The sequence below is a fragment of the Lissotriton helveticus genome, chromosome 1_2 (assembly GCF_964261635.1).
Source record: "Lissotriton helveticus chromosome 1_2, aLisHel1.1, whole genome shotgun sequence".
NCBI classification, from domain to species: Eukaryota; Metazoa; Chordata; class Amphibia; order Caudata; family Salamandridae; genus Lissotriton; species Lissotriton helveticus.
Genome location: NC_136058.1, coordinates 227,946,717 through 227,964,624, shown reverse-complemented (window position 1 = coordinate 227,964,624; position 17,908 = coordinate 227,946,717). Strand labels below are relative to the sequence as shown.

General features: G+C 43.1%; 1 protein-coding gene across 1 annotated transcript in view; it reads right to left on the bottom strand.

Moving 5' to 3' along the window:
• The window catches only part of STIL (STIL centriolar assembly protein), a 396,689-nt gene that overhangs the window by 295,417 nt on the left and 83,364 nt on the right, over positions 1–17,908 (bottom strand). The window contains exon 6 of the mRNA XM_078671518.1: positions 12,590–12,837. Coding sequence (XP_078527644.1) covers positions 12,590–12,837 — 248 coding nt within the window. The remainder of the gene's footprint in view (positions 1–12,589; positions 12,838–17,908) is intronic.

Sequence of the window (17,908 nt, the reverse complement as noted above, 5' to 3'; positions counted from 1 at the left end):
GGCCCAATAGGAGCATCTGGTGATACTTTTCTGTATATCTCTTCGAGGCATGTGTGCTGTGATGCACATGATTGCATACTCCTGCCATTTAGTGTGGGCACTAGTTTTTGTTTAAATGTTCCGTTCACCACCCTTCTTTCAAATGGGTGTGGTTGGTAAAGTATGTGTGCACTTCTTTTGCACGCTGGTATTTACACCAGTGAGCAGTTTTAATGTATTTCTTATTGGTACCATTACACCTCGACACTGGTGATGTCAATAGATCATGTACTGGTGTGACTTAAACAAAGTTAGTGTTGTTGTAGTAGGTTCTGTGTAACTACTACCATGCCAGTCATTACTTTAATGATTGGTTCATAGAGGGTATGTCTCATCCCTCTTATGGGTTATTCACTAGGGCGCACAGTTTCTTGTGGCCCTGTGTTCAAATTTATTTTATTGGGTATTTTTTCTAAAATCCATGTCTGGTATAGTCATACCATTTTTTGTTAATTCTTAATGTTTCAAAGATAGTTAGATTTTTTTGGCACACTGTTTCCACAACCAGTTCATGTAGCGGCTAAGCGTTCTAACGCATAAAAGTTTAACAGTAGAAAATGGACGTCATTATGCCAGAGGGGACTTATATGGCGCCACTGGCATCATATCCGAAGACGGCGTCACTATAGAGCCGTAAGACGCCGCCGCCCGGCGCGCAGAGGTATTGCTGAGAAATCTCCAGATCCAGACTGGTGCCTGGGGGAAATTCAAAGTTAAGGAATCTGTGGCTAGACTGTATCTCTACCAGATATAGTGTTACCGAAGGTAAGTAAATCTTCCTTTTAGACAATGTTTGGCACAACACTGTAAGGTTGTACTCTAGCGAGAGGAGGAGTACATTATGCCCCTCTGCTGCTCTTGATAATTTTGAGTGGAAGACAGCCCTTCTTTGTCTGGAACATTCAGTACACTTGGTACTGCCATGGAGCTTTTTCAAGACTGAACCAATGAAGTAGCTGCTGTTAAACAAGATGCGTCAGCTGCATGCATAAACAAACGAAGCTGAAAACTTATAACCCAACTGCTTTGCCAACGCGTCCAAAAACCACTACAAGCCATAAACGCGTCCCAGTCTACCAGATGGTTTCAAGTGGCTGAGGACATGGATTTTGTACCTGATGCTGCAGTTTGGACTGAAGGATGAAGAAAAGCCAGTTCCTCCGTGGTCTGAATTCATGCGCTGATCTCCGAGAATACAGTCCCAATGAAGAAGGATGGGTTTTTATCAGTAATACCATCTCCAGTCATAAACTACACAACCGTATATACAGCTCTAAAGAATATCTAAATGTGTGTGCTCAGCTTGAAGACCAGCCTATCCAGCCAATTTTCGGCGATGTAGGTGTTTTCAGTATTGTAGCTGACTTTTTCTTGAGCAATGCAGTAGAATTTGATGATCTTTATCAAATAATGGGCGTTTTCCACATGACAAAAGTTGCATTGTGGTGTGCAGGGCGTTCTCAGTGGATGTGGCATAGACGATGCACTTATTGAGGCTGAAATCTTTGGAAGTAAAACTGTCCAAACCAGTATTGAGTGGAACTCATTATGCTCATTCGCTACAAGGTATGCTCATCATATCTGAGGCTACTGAAACACTGCGTTGGAATGCTTTCTGGAACAAGAGTGACAAATTAGGTTTTACATATCTTATCTCAGATGTGAACAAGGCACAGGGTGCACTTCTTTTAAAATACAATGCAAAGCCAGTTCAAAATCAGAAAATCAAATTGTAGAGTTTGTCAAAGAATGTGAAGAAAAATCAGAACTTTGCAAGTACTGGGGAAATGTTTTACACAAGATAGCTCGTGAAAAATGTGGTACATGCTGATCGGTAAGGTGATTGGGAGCTGCATATGGAGACTGTGGAGGATTACTGTGTTTCACAAATTCGATTGTATAAACTACCTGATATATGGGTTCTTGTATTTGGAAAGAGTGAAAAAGCTAGAGGTGAATAAACCATATCTGCACAGGAAATTCTTCCAAAGACAATTTGTAGTGAAAGACAAACAGAGAGGGAAGGTTCAATGCTGTGGCTCCAGATATGAAACTGGAACAGACGATACACAGATCACAGAAAAGCCCCAAGGGAACTGTTGGATAGACACCTAAAAGGAATATGTTGCTCAATTGCAGCTAGTTTATCATGAAGTCCTTTCGATTTGCAATAGTTTCAGAGAGAGGACAAATTTAAATTTAAAGGACCATCGTGAAACTGTTCCCCTCACCACGAACTTGAGAGGGGAACGCTTTAATAAACATGTTGACAGCCTTCTTCATTTCTTGCAGTAGCAAGGAAATTCCTTGGAAATGACTAAGCTTGTTCGACTACACAACTTTGCGACCAAACAATAAGGGGATAACGATATAAAGACACGTCTACTAGATGTGCAGGAACATTGATTGAGACTATACGCAGAACTGAAACAGGAGATTGTATTGAAAGAGAAAAAGGTGTGTGAAATAATCACTAATGCTAAGCTTCCACGCTTTAATTGCCATAGTAAGAGTTTTGTCCAACTAGCCACTACAAAATAGGTTACAAAAAAAGAGAGATGGATTTAGCATGTCTCATGATCGTCCAACAAACGCATTATTTGATGGAGATGCTACAACTAAACAAGTGAAGCAACAACTCGTACAAAAGCTTGAACAAAACTTTCACCTGAAGAATTTCAATTCAAACAAGCATTGAAAATGCAATAGGTCTCGCAATAGAAGAGTTTGAAATTTTTCGTTTTTCAAATGGATGAGTGGCGTTGCGTGGATGAGTGGCGTTGCGTGGATGAGTGGCGTTGCGTGGATGAGTGGCGTTGCGTGGATGAGTGGCGTGTGTGAGTGGCGTGTGATATTTTTGTGATATTTGTGAGGTTATTTGTAGAGCGCGACGATCGCTCCGGAGGGAGCATCTTGGCGCTAAAGAACCTGAGTGGCCAATCCTGCGGTTGAAGAAAGGATTAGATGGCCGCTTTAGAGTGGTCATCGGAGAGGTTGAAAATCCAGGTCTTTAAGAGCTTTCTGAAGGGTTTTTCCAGCGTTTGTTGTCTGAGAGTTTTGGGCAGGTTGTTCCATGCTTTCGTGGCCAAAGAGCTTAAGGTTTTGCCACCCTTAGTCTTTAGGTTATATTTGGCCGGGATGATGAGATTATCAAGAGACGAGCGTAGGGAACGACTAGGGGTGTAGTGGGGAAAGCGGCTGGAGAGGTATTTCGGACCGGTTTTGCTGAAGGCACGAAAGGCAGTGATCAGAATTTTAAAAAGAATTCTCTTATGGAGAGGCAGCCAGTGTAGTGAACGGAGGGCGGCGGAGATAGAGGATCTGCGCGGTAGCCTAAGTACTAGTCGTGCGGCGGAGTGAAGCACACTTTGAAGTTTTGATAGTGTGTTCTTTTTTGCCCCTGCAAGAAGGCCGTTGCAGTAATCTAGGCGGGAAATTATAAGCGCTACTGCAACGGTTTTCCTGGCATCGATAGGAAGGAAGTTGAAGAATTTTCTGAGAGATTTGATTATTCCAAAGCATTTTCCAGCTACCGTTCTAGCGTGTAGGTCAAAGGAGAGGTCAGAGTCGAAGATAACGCCGAGATTTCTGGCGGATGTAACAGTCTGGGGGGGGAATAGCTGAATCGTCTGGCCACCAGAGGGCTGGGTTGAAGGAGACGTTTCTTCCAATTGGAAGGATCTCAGTTTTGTTGGAATTGCATTTTAAGTGGTTGCGATCCATCCAGCGGAAGATTTCAGTTAGACAGAGTTTGAGGTTGAGCTCGGCGTCGGTGGAATTGTCATCTAGTGGCACGATGAGCCACTGTGAGTGTGTGAGTGGCGTTGCGTGTGTGAGTGGCGTTGCGTGTGTGAGTGGCGTTGCGTGTGTGAGTGGCGTTGCGTGTGTGAGTGGCGTTGCGTGTGTGAGTGGCGTTGCGTGTGTGAGTGGCGTTGCGTGTGTGAGATGTGTGTGCGACAGATGTGTGTGTTTGTGTGTGCGGTTGTGTGTGTAGTTGTTTGAGTGGTTGTATGTGTGAGTGGTTGTATGTGTGAGTGGTTGTATGTGTGGGTGGTGGTATGTGTGGGTGGTTGTATGTGTGGGTGGTTGTATGTGTGGGTGGTTGTATGTGTGGGTGGTTGTATGTGTGGGTGGTTGTATGTGTGGGTGGTTGTATGTGTGGGTGGTTGTATGTGTGGGTGGTTGTATGTGTTAGTGGTTGTATGTGTGAGTGGTTGTATGTGTGAGTGGTTGTATGTGTGAGTGGTTGTATGTGTGAGTGGTTGTATGTGTGAGTGGTTGTATGTGTGAGTGGTTGTATGTGTGAGTGGTTGTATGTGTGAGTGGTTGTATGCGTGTATGGTGGTGGGGTAGGAAATTAAACAGCAATCGAGTTTTGCATGCGGTGACTGTTGCCATGTTTTCGCCGTGCCCTTGTTTATCCCCTTACCACATTTGCCCTGGAGTTTCGTTGGCTGTGCAATTTAAGGATATCCCTGCCTGTCTTGGCCCCCAGTAGCAGGGAGGAGAGAGCGCCGGACCGGTCGCATGGCACTGCTATGGACCCCCGTGTTATTCTTCGAGAGCAGCGCTGCTGATTGCCTCAGCAGACGTCCGGGTAATTATCTGCAGGTGGCGTTGCCTAAAGCGCTGCCATTATTATAAAAATATAGACCCATGACAACATATGAAAAAGCCAACACACAGCACGGTACTAATAAAACATAGTTGAAACGCACTCACATGTGTGCGAGAGGCAGGCGATCATGTGGAGAAGCGTCCTCGGTTACAAACACCTCGTGTAACTAACAGCGGCAGCATTTTAAAACATTGTTTGCACTTTAAAACAAAGAGATTACGACAAACTTATGTTTAGTTTAGAAGAAAGTGCCTGTATTTTAGCCCACCTTAACAGTACTACAACAGTGCATTATAGAAGCCAAAGGAGGGTAGGGCTGGGGGAGAGTCAATGGCTGCAGCGCTACCCAGCATGAACCCAAACATCCCATGTACATTATAAACGCACCAAAGAAGACGCAGCCTTGGTTACAAACACCTCGTTTGACTAAGGCGAGAGGGGGAGGTGGGGGTGCAACTCTGTGTGGCTTGTGCTCTCCTGGCGCCTCTGGTCTGTTTACTGTTAACACATGGAATTCCAAAGCAATCATTAAGCCGGATGGCTCCGTCTATGTTGTGCACCACTGGCGCCTTTTGTCTGTTTCCAGCAGAGAGGAAGGAGCTGGAGAAGCAGGAAACTGAAAGTACGGCCGGCCACCGGCCAGCCATGAATGAACCCCTCGGTTGCCTGCACAAAAATACGGGCATCAGAAGCAAAAAAAAAGACGCTGCGAGGCAAAGAGAGAAAGGGACGCGGGCTCATGTTTGTTTGAGGAAATCAGAGTTTAAAAACGAAAGGCACTAATCTCTTGCTCTTTAAGTTCTAGACATGGTCGTTTTTTATGTTTAAATCAAAAGAACTTTTGGCATGCTTGAGATACTGTAAAGAAACATACGGGCATCAGAAGCAAAAAAAAAGACGCTGCGAGGCAAAGAGAGAAAGGGACGCGGGACAGATAGAGAAAAGAAGAAACGGGTAAAACAAGACGGAGGGCATTGCTGTGGGGAGGGGGGAGGAGAAATGCGACACGGTGGGCAGGGGAGGGGGCGGAGCGGGGAGAGCGGCATGAGGGTGTGAAAGCAGCAGGGGCCTGGAGTGCGGCTAAGGGAACTGAAGAAACGCGACACGGCAGGCAGGGGAGGGGGCGGAGCGGGGGTGTGGGAGGAGTGCGGCTGAGGGAAAATACATGCAAGCAGGCGGCTGGGGGCATGTGCACGCGCTTTTAAGCTCAATGCACATGCGCATTAAGCTTGAATTTCACGGGCACTGCAAGGAATCGCCACGATTCCTTGCAAGTTGGTTAAAGACTGTTTAAGCCCCAATAGTCTCGCAAGCTCGATGCGCATGCACATCGACAGGCGAGACCTAAAAAGCATTCCGAAAACTGCTGTTGTGGTGGACTATGTGTCACAATTGCGGATGATCAAGATTTCATTCATGCAAAGATTCGGAGAGGGCGTTCAGACTGTTCTACAGATATCAAGCAAGAACTGCACATGGTCTTTGACAGTTATCTTGAACTATCCATCTAAAAATGTGAGAATGAGACAAATGTCTGCAAGCGGAACAATAGACCTTGCCTCCATCAAAAATTGGGACACCTATACATGTGCTACTTGATAAATTCTGGTTATTAACATCGAACAAGATAAACTTGGAGATTTTAACTTGCCAAAACATTGCTGTTGCATCAGTGAACACTGATTTTCCAATTATTAAAAGTGGAATGATTGGCAATGGGAGTTGGTGTTCGCTGAGATATTTTCAAACGTTAAGGGCCATCTTGTTCAAGAACTTAACAGCAAATCGGAGGAAGCAGACCGTTGTGTTGTGCCACATGTTGAGTGGGCTGTTCGTGATGGTTCCAAATGAGTCCTTGCACTGTCAAATGACACAAATGTTATTATTCTGCGACTTACATTTACTGTAATGTTCAGAAGTCAAGATCTGTCAAAGCTATGGATAAGGTATGGAACAAGCAAGAAAATACAATGAATCCTGCATCAAATTCTGTACAAGAACCCAGACCCAGAGATGGCCAATGTTCTTATCAAGGCTCATATTCTTACAGTTGATGACACTATCAGCAAAACTGAAACAAAGCTTGGAGCTGTAACTGCGGAACCTGTCAAGTTTCAAAAAGGATTTGCTGAGACACAAGAAAAATTTGAATTTTAAGACGTAGAAAAACACCTTGTGCGTAAGGAAAATAAGCTCGGATTGTCACACATTTGACGATCTTCAGTACAGTGAGTTCACGAGACCAGTCCTGCTAATTGACCTTCCACCAACATCATATTCTGTGCGAGGACACATCAAAAGAGCACGCTACTTGATCAGAAGATGTGTAAATAAATGTTTTGTTCATGCATATGTAGAGAAAGATATGTGTGAATTCGGTTGGGAAGATATTGATGGGGTGCTAAAACCTATGAAATTTCTAAAGCCTCTACCCACAGAATTTACACACAGATGTACTTGCAAAACCTGTGCTACAAAAAGATGTTCCTGTCCATATGCTCTTCTCAAATGTTCAACATTCTGCAAAATGTACCATGAGCGATTGTCGAAACAAAGCGAACTATGAAACTGTGTGTGAAACAGGAGAAATACACATTCTTTTTTTCATATTCAGACCATAAGCAATGTTTGGTTTATACATAAAAGGATTAAAAAAGACATTTTTGTTTCATTTCTATCTATTTCTCTTCTTCCACTATTATAACAGACATTTTGGCAAATATTTTCTGTCTCTATAAGAATACTCGACTCCCAAAAACTATGGTTTGATGCCAAAATAAAGTATATAGGTCTCATGGTTCCTGAAATAGTACATCACTACAACACATCTGCCATTTTTTAAAATGACGTCCATAAAAATTTGGCCCAGATCAGCAATGTCTACCCAAGCTAAATTACTTCTCTAATCATTCAAAAACACAAATCAAAATCTTTGGACAACAATTTTTTATGGAGGTATATCTGGGAGCTGCTATTATGATCTCAAGAGTTTGAGTATATCCAGACATATATGGGTAGAAAGGTGCCTGTTGGCGGGCAAGTTGAGTACAGGAAATGGGGAAACAGCAAGAGTCCTACCGTCCAATGTTCCTACACTGATCCCATTTTAAATGGTATCCCCCAGATGTAGGTGGGCCTATTTCACAGGGCAGGTATAGGCCAAAACTGTGATCTTGTGAAAACCACAATCACACAACATACACTCTGCATGGTCACATATGTGGCATGCTCTCGTTTGTTACAATAGGCCCAACCTCACATGCGTGGTACTGTTCGTAGATGCGTGAGAACACCGTTTTTTCCAGCTCCCCACTCTTCTGGAACTTTGTCACACAAATGTGATTAAATCAACTTTTTTAAGTTGGACTTGCAGGCAATTCTGTAAAGAAAAAAAGTTACAGCATCCTCACAAGCCACACCACTTACAACTTCTCCAGGTGCATAATGTTCACAAAGTTCTGGGATGGATAGATTTCTATATCCCAAAGCCCAAGTCATTATAGGTGAAAGGAACTGGGTTACCAATAGGCACCCTTATGTAGTAGTAATGTCACTTTTGGCACACAGATTTGCTTATGATATCATGACATGAGATGTCACCAGGTGTGGGTGATGTGTATGACTTTGGGCATGTTTCTAGATCCAGGCTGTCGCCTGGGAACGGGTTCAGTCAAGGAACCTGCAGGAGTGAGTTTCAGCTAGAAGTATACGTCAGAGATATACTCCATGAAAGAACTACTCTGCGGTTTGGGAAGTCAATCAATACTCACATTATTTTTATCAATAGCCTGCTAAATTGGGGCCTATTTACAAAAGTGTCTGGAAAAAGACTGCTCTGAAGCTTCTTATCGACATTGTGATATCAAGAAAAGAGCATTTACAATAACATCAGGAAGACAACTCGGACGTACACTGCCTCATTTTCCAGAGAATCCAAAGTAATGTATGGCAAAATGTTTAAAGACATGAGAAAGTAGCAGTCGTGAAAAGCCACAACGTTAGATGTCTTTGGTAGGGGGGTTAGGGAGGATTCTCGATTATTTCTTTGCACATTAACCAGGTGGATTAGGTGTGTGAAGTGACAAACCACGATAACCATACTGTAGCAAATAATCACTTTTTCTTGACTCCAGTTTTGATTACTCCAGCTTTTCAGCAGAATTAAAATGAATGAATGCAACTTCGACAAATTCAGCGACAGTTATGCAAAAGAAAATAAAAATAAACTAGATGACAGATTAGATCTGTTGGAACTGGCCCTTCTTCCAGGGTCATCCCCAAACCTTTTTGCTACTTCCTCACTTATTTTTCCTGACCCGTAGCTGTTGGCAATAGGACCCTGCGCACTTTACCACTGCTGATCAGTGCTAAAGTGCATATGCTCTCTGTTTAAATTATTATTCTGATTGAATATACAGGTTTGGCATATTTGTATCACTATGAAGTCCCTAGTAAAGTGCACTGGGTGTGCCAGGGCTGGTGATGACAAATGCTACTGGTGGGCCTGCAGCACTGATTGTGCCACCCACAGGAGTAGCCCTAAAATGGTGTCTCAGGCCTGCCACTGCAGTGCCTATGGGCAGTTTAGAACTGCCATGTCCTCCTGGCCAGTGTCCCCACTGACCAGGCCTAACCCTTCCCTTTTTGTGCACATCAGCCACCCCTATGGAAGGCCCAAGGTACCCCCCTGGGCAGGGTGCAGTGTATGTGAAAGGTAGAGCATGTACTGGTGCAGGTAACATGTTCTGTTAGTGAATTACAGCCATTTTCGCTTTTCACTATTGTAAGGCTATCTTGCTCCATAGGTTAACATGGGGGATGCTGGCTACAGTGGTTAACAGCATTTCGTCCCATAGGAACAAGATAGGACATAAGTATCTAGTATCCCTGAACTCAGAATTTAATAACACATCTTTTAGGAAAGGTTTTTTTTAAATCCTGGGTTTGAGAACAGCACTTTTAGAAAGTTGCTGTTCTCTTGTCTAACCCTTCTGTGTGCCTGGGCCTGTTTGTGTATTGACTGTCTGGTTTGTGAGTGACAGGGGCTGGGGAATTCCCCAGCAGGATGGATGAGTCAGCACTAGGCTGAATGACTGCAGTTGCAACTGGAGTGGTGGGAGGAGTTAGCACCTGGGCTGAATAGGGCTGTGCCTGCCTTCCACAATGCTGGCTCCACCCCCCTGCTGGGCGGCTGAGGACCCTGCCCCTCACTCTGAAAGGAAAGATGCAGCCAGCAAAACAAAGTGCTCAGGATCCACCCAGAACTGGTTCAGACCGGGCTCAGGGCCGACATGCACCAAGAGAACAAAGACTTTAGGGGTATAAGTACAGGACCCCTGACAACAGAAAATTAGATCATCCTGGAAATCAAGAAGGAACCTCTGCCAAGGAGAAAGCTGAAACTGAAGAAGGAAGATTGTCATGCTGTTGCTCTGCTGGACTGACCTGTTGCTTTGCTGCCAAGGAGAGGGGAAGGACTTTTGCTGCTGAGCTGTGTCCCCTGTCTTGAAGGAATCTCCAAGGGCCTGAGTAGAGCTGGCTCCCTGTTTTGAAGTCGCAGGAACAAAAGGACTTCACCCCCAGCTTCCCTGAACTCTGCTGAGAGAGTTCTGTCCTTCCTAGAGTGCTTGATCCAGTTGTGGGGCCTCTGGAAGTTGTACCTGATCTGGGAAGCTTGAAACTAAGCTTGAGTGACTTTTGAACTTGAAAAGTGTCGCATCGCTCGCTTGCGGAGCGCATCCCCGAGAGTGCGAGAAGTTTCCCGCCGCTACGGAGGTCGAGATCGTCGCAGCGCCTGACGCCGCTGCCAGAGACGTCGCATCCTTCGTTTGCGGGATGCACCAGATCGGTGCGGGAGAATCGAACATCGCTGCGAGTATCGTCGCAGAGCCTGTCGTCGCTGGGTGAGATCGCCGCCCCGCTTGCTATCGGACCGCATCACGTCGCTGCGAGCATCGTCGCAGAATCAACGCATCGAGGAGCTGCGAGAGAGAGGATCCCCGCTGGACCGCGCATCGTCGCCCCGGAGATCGTCGCAGCCCCTACGAGATCATCGCATCGTGCCTTTGCGAGAACAGACTTCCTACGGAACCTACGCACCGGAATCCATACAAGTGGCCTTCCTCCCCATACAGACCGGATTCGTCGCAACACGCCCGCTGCTGCAGCGGGGCTGTCGCATCGCCTCCCCAGGGTCTCAGGAGCAACGCATCACTTGTTTTCCACCGCACCAGCTTCTGCTTTTGGAACTTTGTTGCAACTAAAAGGTACTGTGAGTAAACGTGACGCAACTGTGAACTTTTCGCGCATCGGTAGAGAATTCTATCGCAACGTAGAGAATTCTAACGCAACCTTAAGAACTCTTTTTGAAACCATATTCTTGAACTGTGTATGTTGGATTTTTGTCGTTTTGGTCTTGTGTAGTTTAGATTAAAAATACCTTTATTTTTCTAAACTGTTGTGGATTCAGTTTGTGGTGTTTTCACTGTGTTACTGTGAGTGTTGGTACAAATACTTTACGCATTGCCTCTGGTTAGCCTAGACTGCTCGTGCCAAGCTACCTAGAGGGTGAGCAGGGGTTATCTCAGAGGGTTATCTCCTTGCCCTGACTAGAAGCAAGGGTCCCTATTTGGACAGTGGTACCTACCTCTGCCAACTAGAGACCCCCAGTTCTAACAAGATCGTTCAATGTTTATCTTTTCTGAAATATATGTATTCTGTATGTATTTGTATTTTATAGTACAAACTAAGCTATGAAGTAACAAAGCACTGTAAATTACATGCGGGGTCAAGAGCCTATCGACAAGATAACGTCTATCACTTGAGAATTAAACAAATACTTTACCTGTACCTAAATGTGAATACAATGTAAGTGATCTGCCCAAAATCTCACAATATTCAGTCTAGCGCCGAGGTATAGGTCCCAACACCAGCAGTGTGAGGTGCTAGGCCACATCTCCCATTTTCATGCAACAGCCACAAAATAGTAGAACCTTGTTCTATCACACAGAGTTCAATGAGTAGCGAGTTTAACAGCTATATTTTACTAAAACCTTATATTGTCTTAATACAATAAGTAAGGTGGCTTTGTGTGCTTTAGTCCCAATGGAGGTCTTTGGTCTTACTCCTTCTGTGGGGGGTTAATTCCCTCAAACATATACATTAGTTACTAAGGAGCAGTGGTGGGAATTCTACAAAGAATGGGTCATGCTGGGGAAACCAGCAAAAAGGAAAGAAATCTCAAGTGGAAGGTAAGAGGTCATCAAAACAGGTAAGTTAGAGGACTAGAACAGGTTTTGAAAATAGTGCAGCTCCACCTTTATATACTGTTGCACACGGTACTCCAGCCCCTTATAAGGGGCTGGTGGTTGTCTGTTACAGCCAGGAGTTTAACACCTGTGATCTGTTGGGAACAAATTTAGCACAACACCCAAAATAATTTTTACCTTTGTTGAGTCGATAATGATGCAAGACTTGTGTCAATGGCTATGCATCCAGCACTTTATGGCGAAAACAAAGACAAATACTCTAATTAAGGACTCCCTTGTACTGCATATACCATCACGCATTGCCAAGGGAGGACTGGAACAAACTGTGAACAATGTGCAACAAAACCTTCAGGCAGGTAAGAGGGTTGGATATATGTTGATGAGGAGTCTCACCAGCTCAAGAAAAGAAAAACCCAAAGAGCATCCCAGAAAACTGCCAGCCGTCACCCCACGCTCACAGATAACATAAATGAAAGGTACTGCACAGTAATAAAAAGGGAGAATTTAGTTCACACATAATTAGATACGACGACCAATCCAATGGTATTTTCTCGTTCTTCAGCACAGGAGAACAGGAGCACATTTATCAAAGGACGTCCCCCACACCATTTTGCACATATTAAGAAAACAATTCATTCAAATTACATTTGGATGTAAAACTCACCCGCTTTTGTGCTTCCCTTGTACATGAGCAATATTTATATTACTGCTTAAGTTTCTGGCCAGAGCAGTTGGAATAATTGTGACAGGCTTCACAGGAATGCTTTCACAGACATTTGCCATTGTTACAGCCGACCAATGAAGATCAAAGTTGAGGTGGTCCATGTTCTCTGTATAAACGATTACTGCTTGAACAGCAAGTAGTTTGGAAACATCCAAAGCATCTCTACTGCATATATGGTTTTGCAGACACTACAAACAAAAAAAGATTTTCATTGTACACAAAATGGCAAGTGAAGAAACTACTCTATATTGGACTATAAACAATGTACACTATGGCATTAACAAGAAAACAGTGTAATTTTTGTCTTCATTATGCAATGAAATTCCTTTTTAAAAAACAAAACAATAGAGTTTCATTAGGCTGATGCAGTTGAAAGAACTAAGATACAGGAAAATGTTTAAAGTAAATAGAAATGCAGTTGAAAAAAGCTAATTATAGGTAACTCGAAGTCTCCATCAAGGGCACCCTCATTATATTTATAAACGATGACTATCTGTGCCTATGTGCAGCACTTTGGAACAGAACAGAAAAAAAACATCTATTTTTTTTAACTCAATGCTAACCATTGATGTATTTTCAGGGTAGTAGCAACCCTCCCCCACCCTTAATTTTGACACTCACCTGAAGGACGTGTGATCTAAAATTAAATCTTTGCTTTCACACTTTGATTTACTGCAGAGGACAGGTTAAGTATTTAATAAAGAGGTGAATGGCGGAGAACTGGAGTTAGCAGTGATCTATAAAAACGCCGCCCAAAGGTGGAGGAAGAACAGTAATATCTCCTGCAGTCTTATGAAGCATTTGTTTTCTCTTAGATTGCACCATAATCCATGTGGTGCCTTTACACATCCAAGAAACATGGAATCAATTGGCAACACGTGCACAGTACGGCAATGAAGATAAAGGACCCCATGGAGAGTTGAAAACTTTCACTTTTAGGTGCACATTAAGGAACATACCTAAGCTAGTGAGAAAAGTAGCTTATCCATATAAGATCCTCAGGTACCCTGGACACGAAGACTCCAACCAAAGCAATATTTGTTGTTTTGAGCAAATGCACACGATGATACAGTGCTTATAAATGACAATGTCACTAGTGTATCGGTGACAACCAATGTGCCACCAAGAGAAAACTGTTGGGGAGTCCTGTCCACTAAAGGTTGATTTAAAGGTGGAGAACTTGGGGGGGGGAATTATAATGCAGGGCCAGAAGAGGAAGCGAGTATCAATATTAGTCTTAAAATTGGAAAATCATACTTTGGTATAGAAAGCCTGAAAACCTTCCATAAAATTGTCTCCACTAACTTACCCTAGGTAACAGTGCGTCAGCTGAGGTTGAGCCAGGTCTCTGGGAACACTTGAACACAACTGATCAATTTCAAAAGAAAAACAATCCCATTTTGGGCAGTGACACGGCGTGTTTGAAGGTTTCCGTGCTTGATAACGATACAAACTCAGTAAAGAAAGAGAAATCCAACCAGAAGCTGCTGCTTCTTGTATGCATAGATGCGTTACGAAGACTTTTTGGATTTATTTTTGGTTCGCATACCCAACAGCTTAATTGAATTAGGCACAAGGCATGATTGCCTAGCTTATTTAATTTAAACACAGTGTACAGAATATATTTTGTAGTTAATGCTTCATTATCATGATGTATATTTTTCTTATTTATATGTCTCCTACTGCATCCCATATATTCTTGTATTAAAATACACGCTTTCTCAAATACCAAATCCAAGCACTCTTCTTTGACATTGGTTTCTTTACAGGATGGTAATTCAGCTTTCATGAATATATGGTTTAATAGTTGTTTCAGAATAATAGCCTGGTTTTGAAGTCATACCTTTTTTGATGTTTTGATAGTTCAACAATTATTTTTTCAAGTATTCAACAATGTTTCACATTAATATTAGTTTCAAGCACTTCTGCAATTGTTGATTAGAAAGTTGGCAAGAAAAGGATTCAAACCACTTTAGCACAAATCATTTAATTGCGAATCGCTGATCAAGAGGGGAGAGACTTTGCACACAATCTATTCTTAGACTATCCGTTTTAGTGTTAAACCTATATCTGATAAAACTTCACTTAAAGGGAAACATCCCACACCAGTGCACACATACAAAAACTGATATACAGCTGCACCACCACAAACTAAAATGCCATTCAAATAAAGGAAAGTGAGAGAGGAGTCATTTGTATTTCTTCCAAAGGGGCTAACACAATGTAACATTGTGAAACAGACTCACCTCCACCCTGGATTTTGCATATGGTTTGTGGGAAAAATTGCAAAATGTACGATTCCACACCTCAAAATGTGCAGTATTTTTATGTCAGGTAAAACTTGTGTTTGTCACAAAAGTCCCGCTCAGTCTCTACTGGAGACTGACAAGTTACTTTCTGTGACCTGGCAGTGTGTCCTGCAGCACCATGCCACAGAACAGGAGGGCGCCTGATGCCAGAGAGTGCATATTTAAATTTGAAAACTCTGCTCTAGTATCGGACAGCCAGTATTCCCAAGGAGTGCAGGACTGTAGGGGGCAAAGGGAGGGGCGGGTACAATGGAGTATCGGAAGCAGTAGGGCAATGGGGGAGAGGAGAGAGGCATGCCATAACTGCCCTGGGGCTGTTGAGGGAGGCGTGCTGGGTAGAGGAGAGGATGTGGTATTAAGGCAAGAGCTGACGACTTTTAATATGATTTAACCACCTGAAATAAGATGAAGAGTTGTGGTAGCATTACTGGACCTTAGATCTGCAGGTTGTAAGCATACTTTTGTCTTATAAAAATAAAGTAAACTTGACTTTTATTGGCTGAGAACAGAGCAGAGCCAATAACAGGGAGGATCAGCATTACATTAGTAAGACTGCCAAGTCGTTTTGATATGGAGGTGAGAGGAATTATCCTGATCGTACTGCATTCATATTTATTTATTATTATTAACAGACAATAAGTGTTCCAAGCACACTTCCTTGTTGTGCTACTAAGTGTGCAGGTACTTTCGTAAACACCAAGGGAGTTTTTTTTTTCTACACGAAAGTGCAGAATTCACAATTTTTTCTTGTTGCTAATTGCAATATTCTGGGGGGTAACAGCAAGAAAGACTGGTTTAATATTACGATGCTTGATTTTGTGTTAAGGGATGTCACTAAAATATTGGGGGGTTTTTTGTTTCGTTTTTCTCCAGTTATATGAGCTCGAGTTAAAGGTCCAGGGTTTAGAAGGAGCTTTTAAGCCTGATTTATACCGTGCAGAGAATCTGGGTATATTAAAATCGTATTAGATCATATGGCAGTATTTAATTATTTTGCTTACTGGTGAAATGGCAGGCTCATAATCTTTCAAATATCTACGATCACATTTATCTACAGACAAAGAATGGGTAAAACCCTTTGATTCATCAGCCTCCTTTTCATAAAGTATATATTGATAGCAGATCAACTACCAAACACTCCAGGCTTTAAGCATTCAATGCAAGGTATAGTGACAGGTACCGGTGAAAAGAGTGGTCACATCATGGGAGTAGTGAAACCTTGACACGACTTCCACACAGTACCATCAGCTAATCCTGGCTTTTTTAACCATCTGCACTTCACTGCTGGGTGTTTTGAGCCATAGTTGCAGATTTTCAAGTCCTAGAATACAAAGCGATGTCGGTTAAAAGGTCTGGGCTGAATTAAAAGCGGGACACTAGCCATGGCAGTTATGAATGTCCACACAACCGTAGCAAAGCATTAATGCGTTCAAGCAAAGAGTGAAGACAAGCAGCTGTGAAAATGTTTTAAGTATCAAGTTTCAGGTGCTTTAAAATGCAGCGATACAAATTCATCAGGTGTAAATCTTAATTTTAAAGATTACACAAGGTACAATGCTGTTGCCAGGGTTGACCACCCATACAAAGACAATGTACAGTAATGACTAGGTGAATGACCCCCAAATGTGTCCAGGAAAGTGAAAGCAACACCCATACTTTTTAATCCATTAATAGTTCTGGAAACCAGACAGTGTCTTGACAGTGAGTGTGAGGTAATGATATGTGGGTGAAGGTACTGAAATTTGAGTGCGAGGGAGACTACAATACACAGGATGTCTATGCTTCAGACAGCCTAACATATTTCCATTGCACACACTGCCAATGGGAAGACAATTCATACCCAGCATTACTTCTCCTCTAAAAAACAAAAACACAGTTTTTGTATATCTGGGGTTAGGCAGTTGAATAAATACTGATAAGCACTGATTGCAAAAGGATTGGAAAACAATACGAAAAATAAACACTAAAAACAGGACAACCTATCTATGGTATTGAAGACTGTTGTCCGGTCAAGCTGGCAAAGATGGCAGCTGTTGCTGCTATCTTCTATCTGCAAGGTGAGGTCTAGAACTTATCTTACATGACCAGCTATAGTCCTATTCCTTTCAGACCTGCTAGCCGTGAGCGCCACCTAGTGGTCCTTTCCTGAACTTCGCCCCTGAATTGCTTATTTTATTAAGTCATACTAGGTCCTATCCTGAACCTCGCCCTTCAATGCTTATTTTATATGACCAGCTATAGTCTTAGTCTTATTCCTTTCAGACCTGCTTGCCTTGATCGCCACCTAGTGGCCTTATCCTGAATTTCGCCCCTCAATTTGTTTATTTATATGACCAGCTTTGTTATTTCCTTTTCATGACCCCGATAGGCCTTTTTCACCCGATGTCCTATTACATGCACCTATGTTCATAACCTACCACTATCCCCTACTATGCCTCCTCTTCAGCTATCCCAACATGGCCCAAACTACTGGTCCATTCTCTACCCCCACAACCTCTCGAAATACGCAAGAAAAAAATTCAAACACAACCTTCTCGTCCTTAACCCTGAAACTCTCATTGTGGACAACTATTACAGCCTGACCGCCCCTATTACTACCAACTACATCTTCTATTCCAAACGCCCCTCTAAATGGAAAAGCGTTTTCCTACAATATCTCCCAGTCACGAAGTCCCTCAAAATCCCCCATGGCCATAAACTATCCACTTCTCCCTCTTCTACCTTTCCTGGGGAAATCAATATCTCCATTTTTAAAACCGGTAACATCCTCATCCAAGCGGCCGTTCCCCACCTTAACTCCTTTGAATTACACTTCAGATCACTGACCATCCAACTTCAAAACTCTGCTAATAACCTACCCCCCTCTCATCCTTTGCCCTCCCCCTTAACCCCTCTCCCTCATCCTATACCCCCCTCCGCTGATACGCCCATGTCCAGCAATACCTTACAA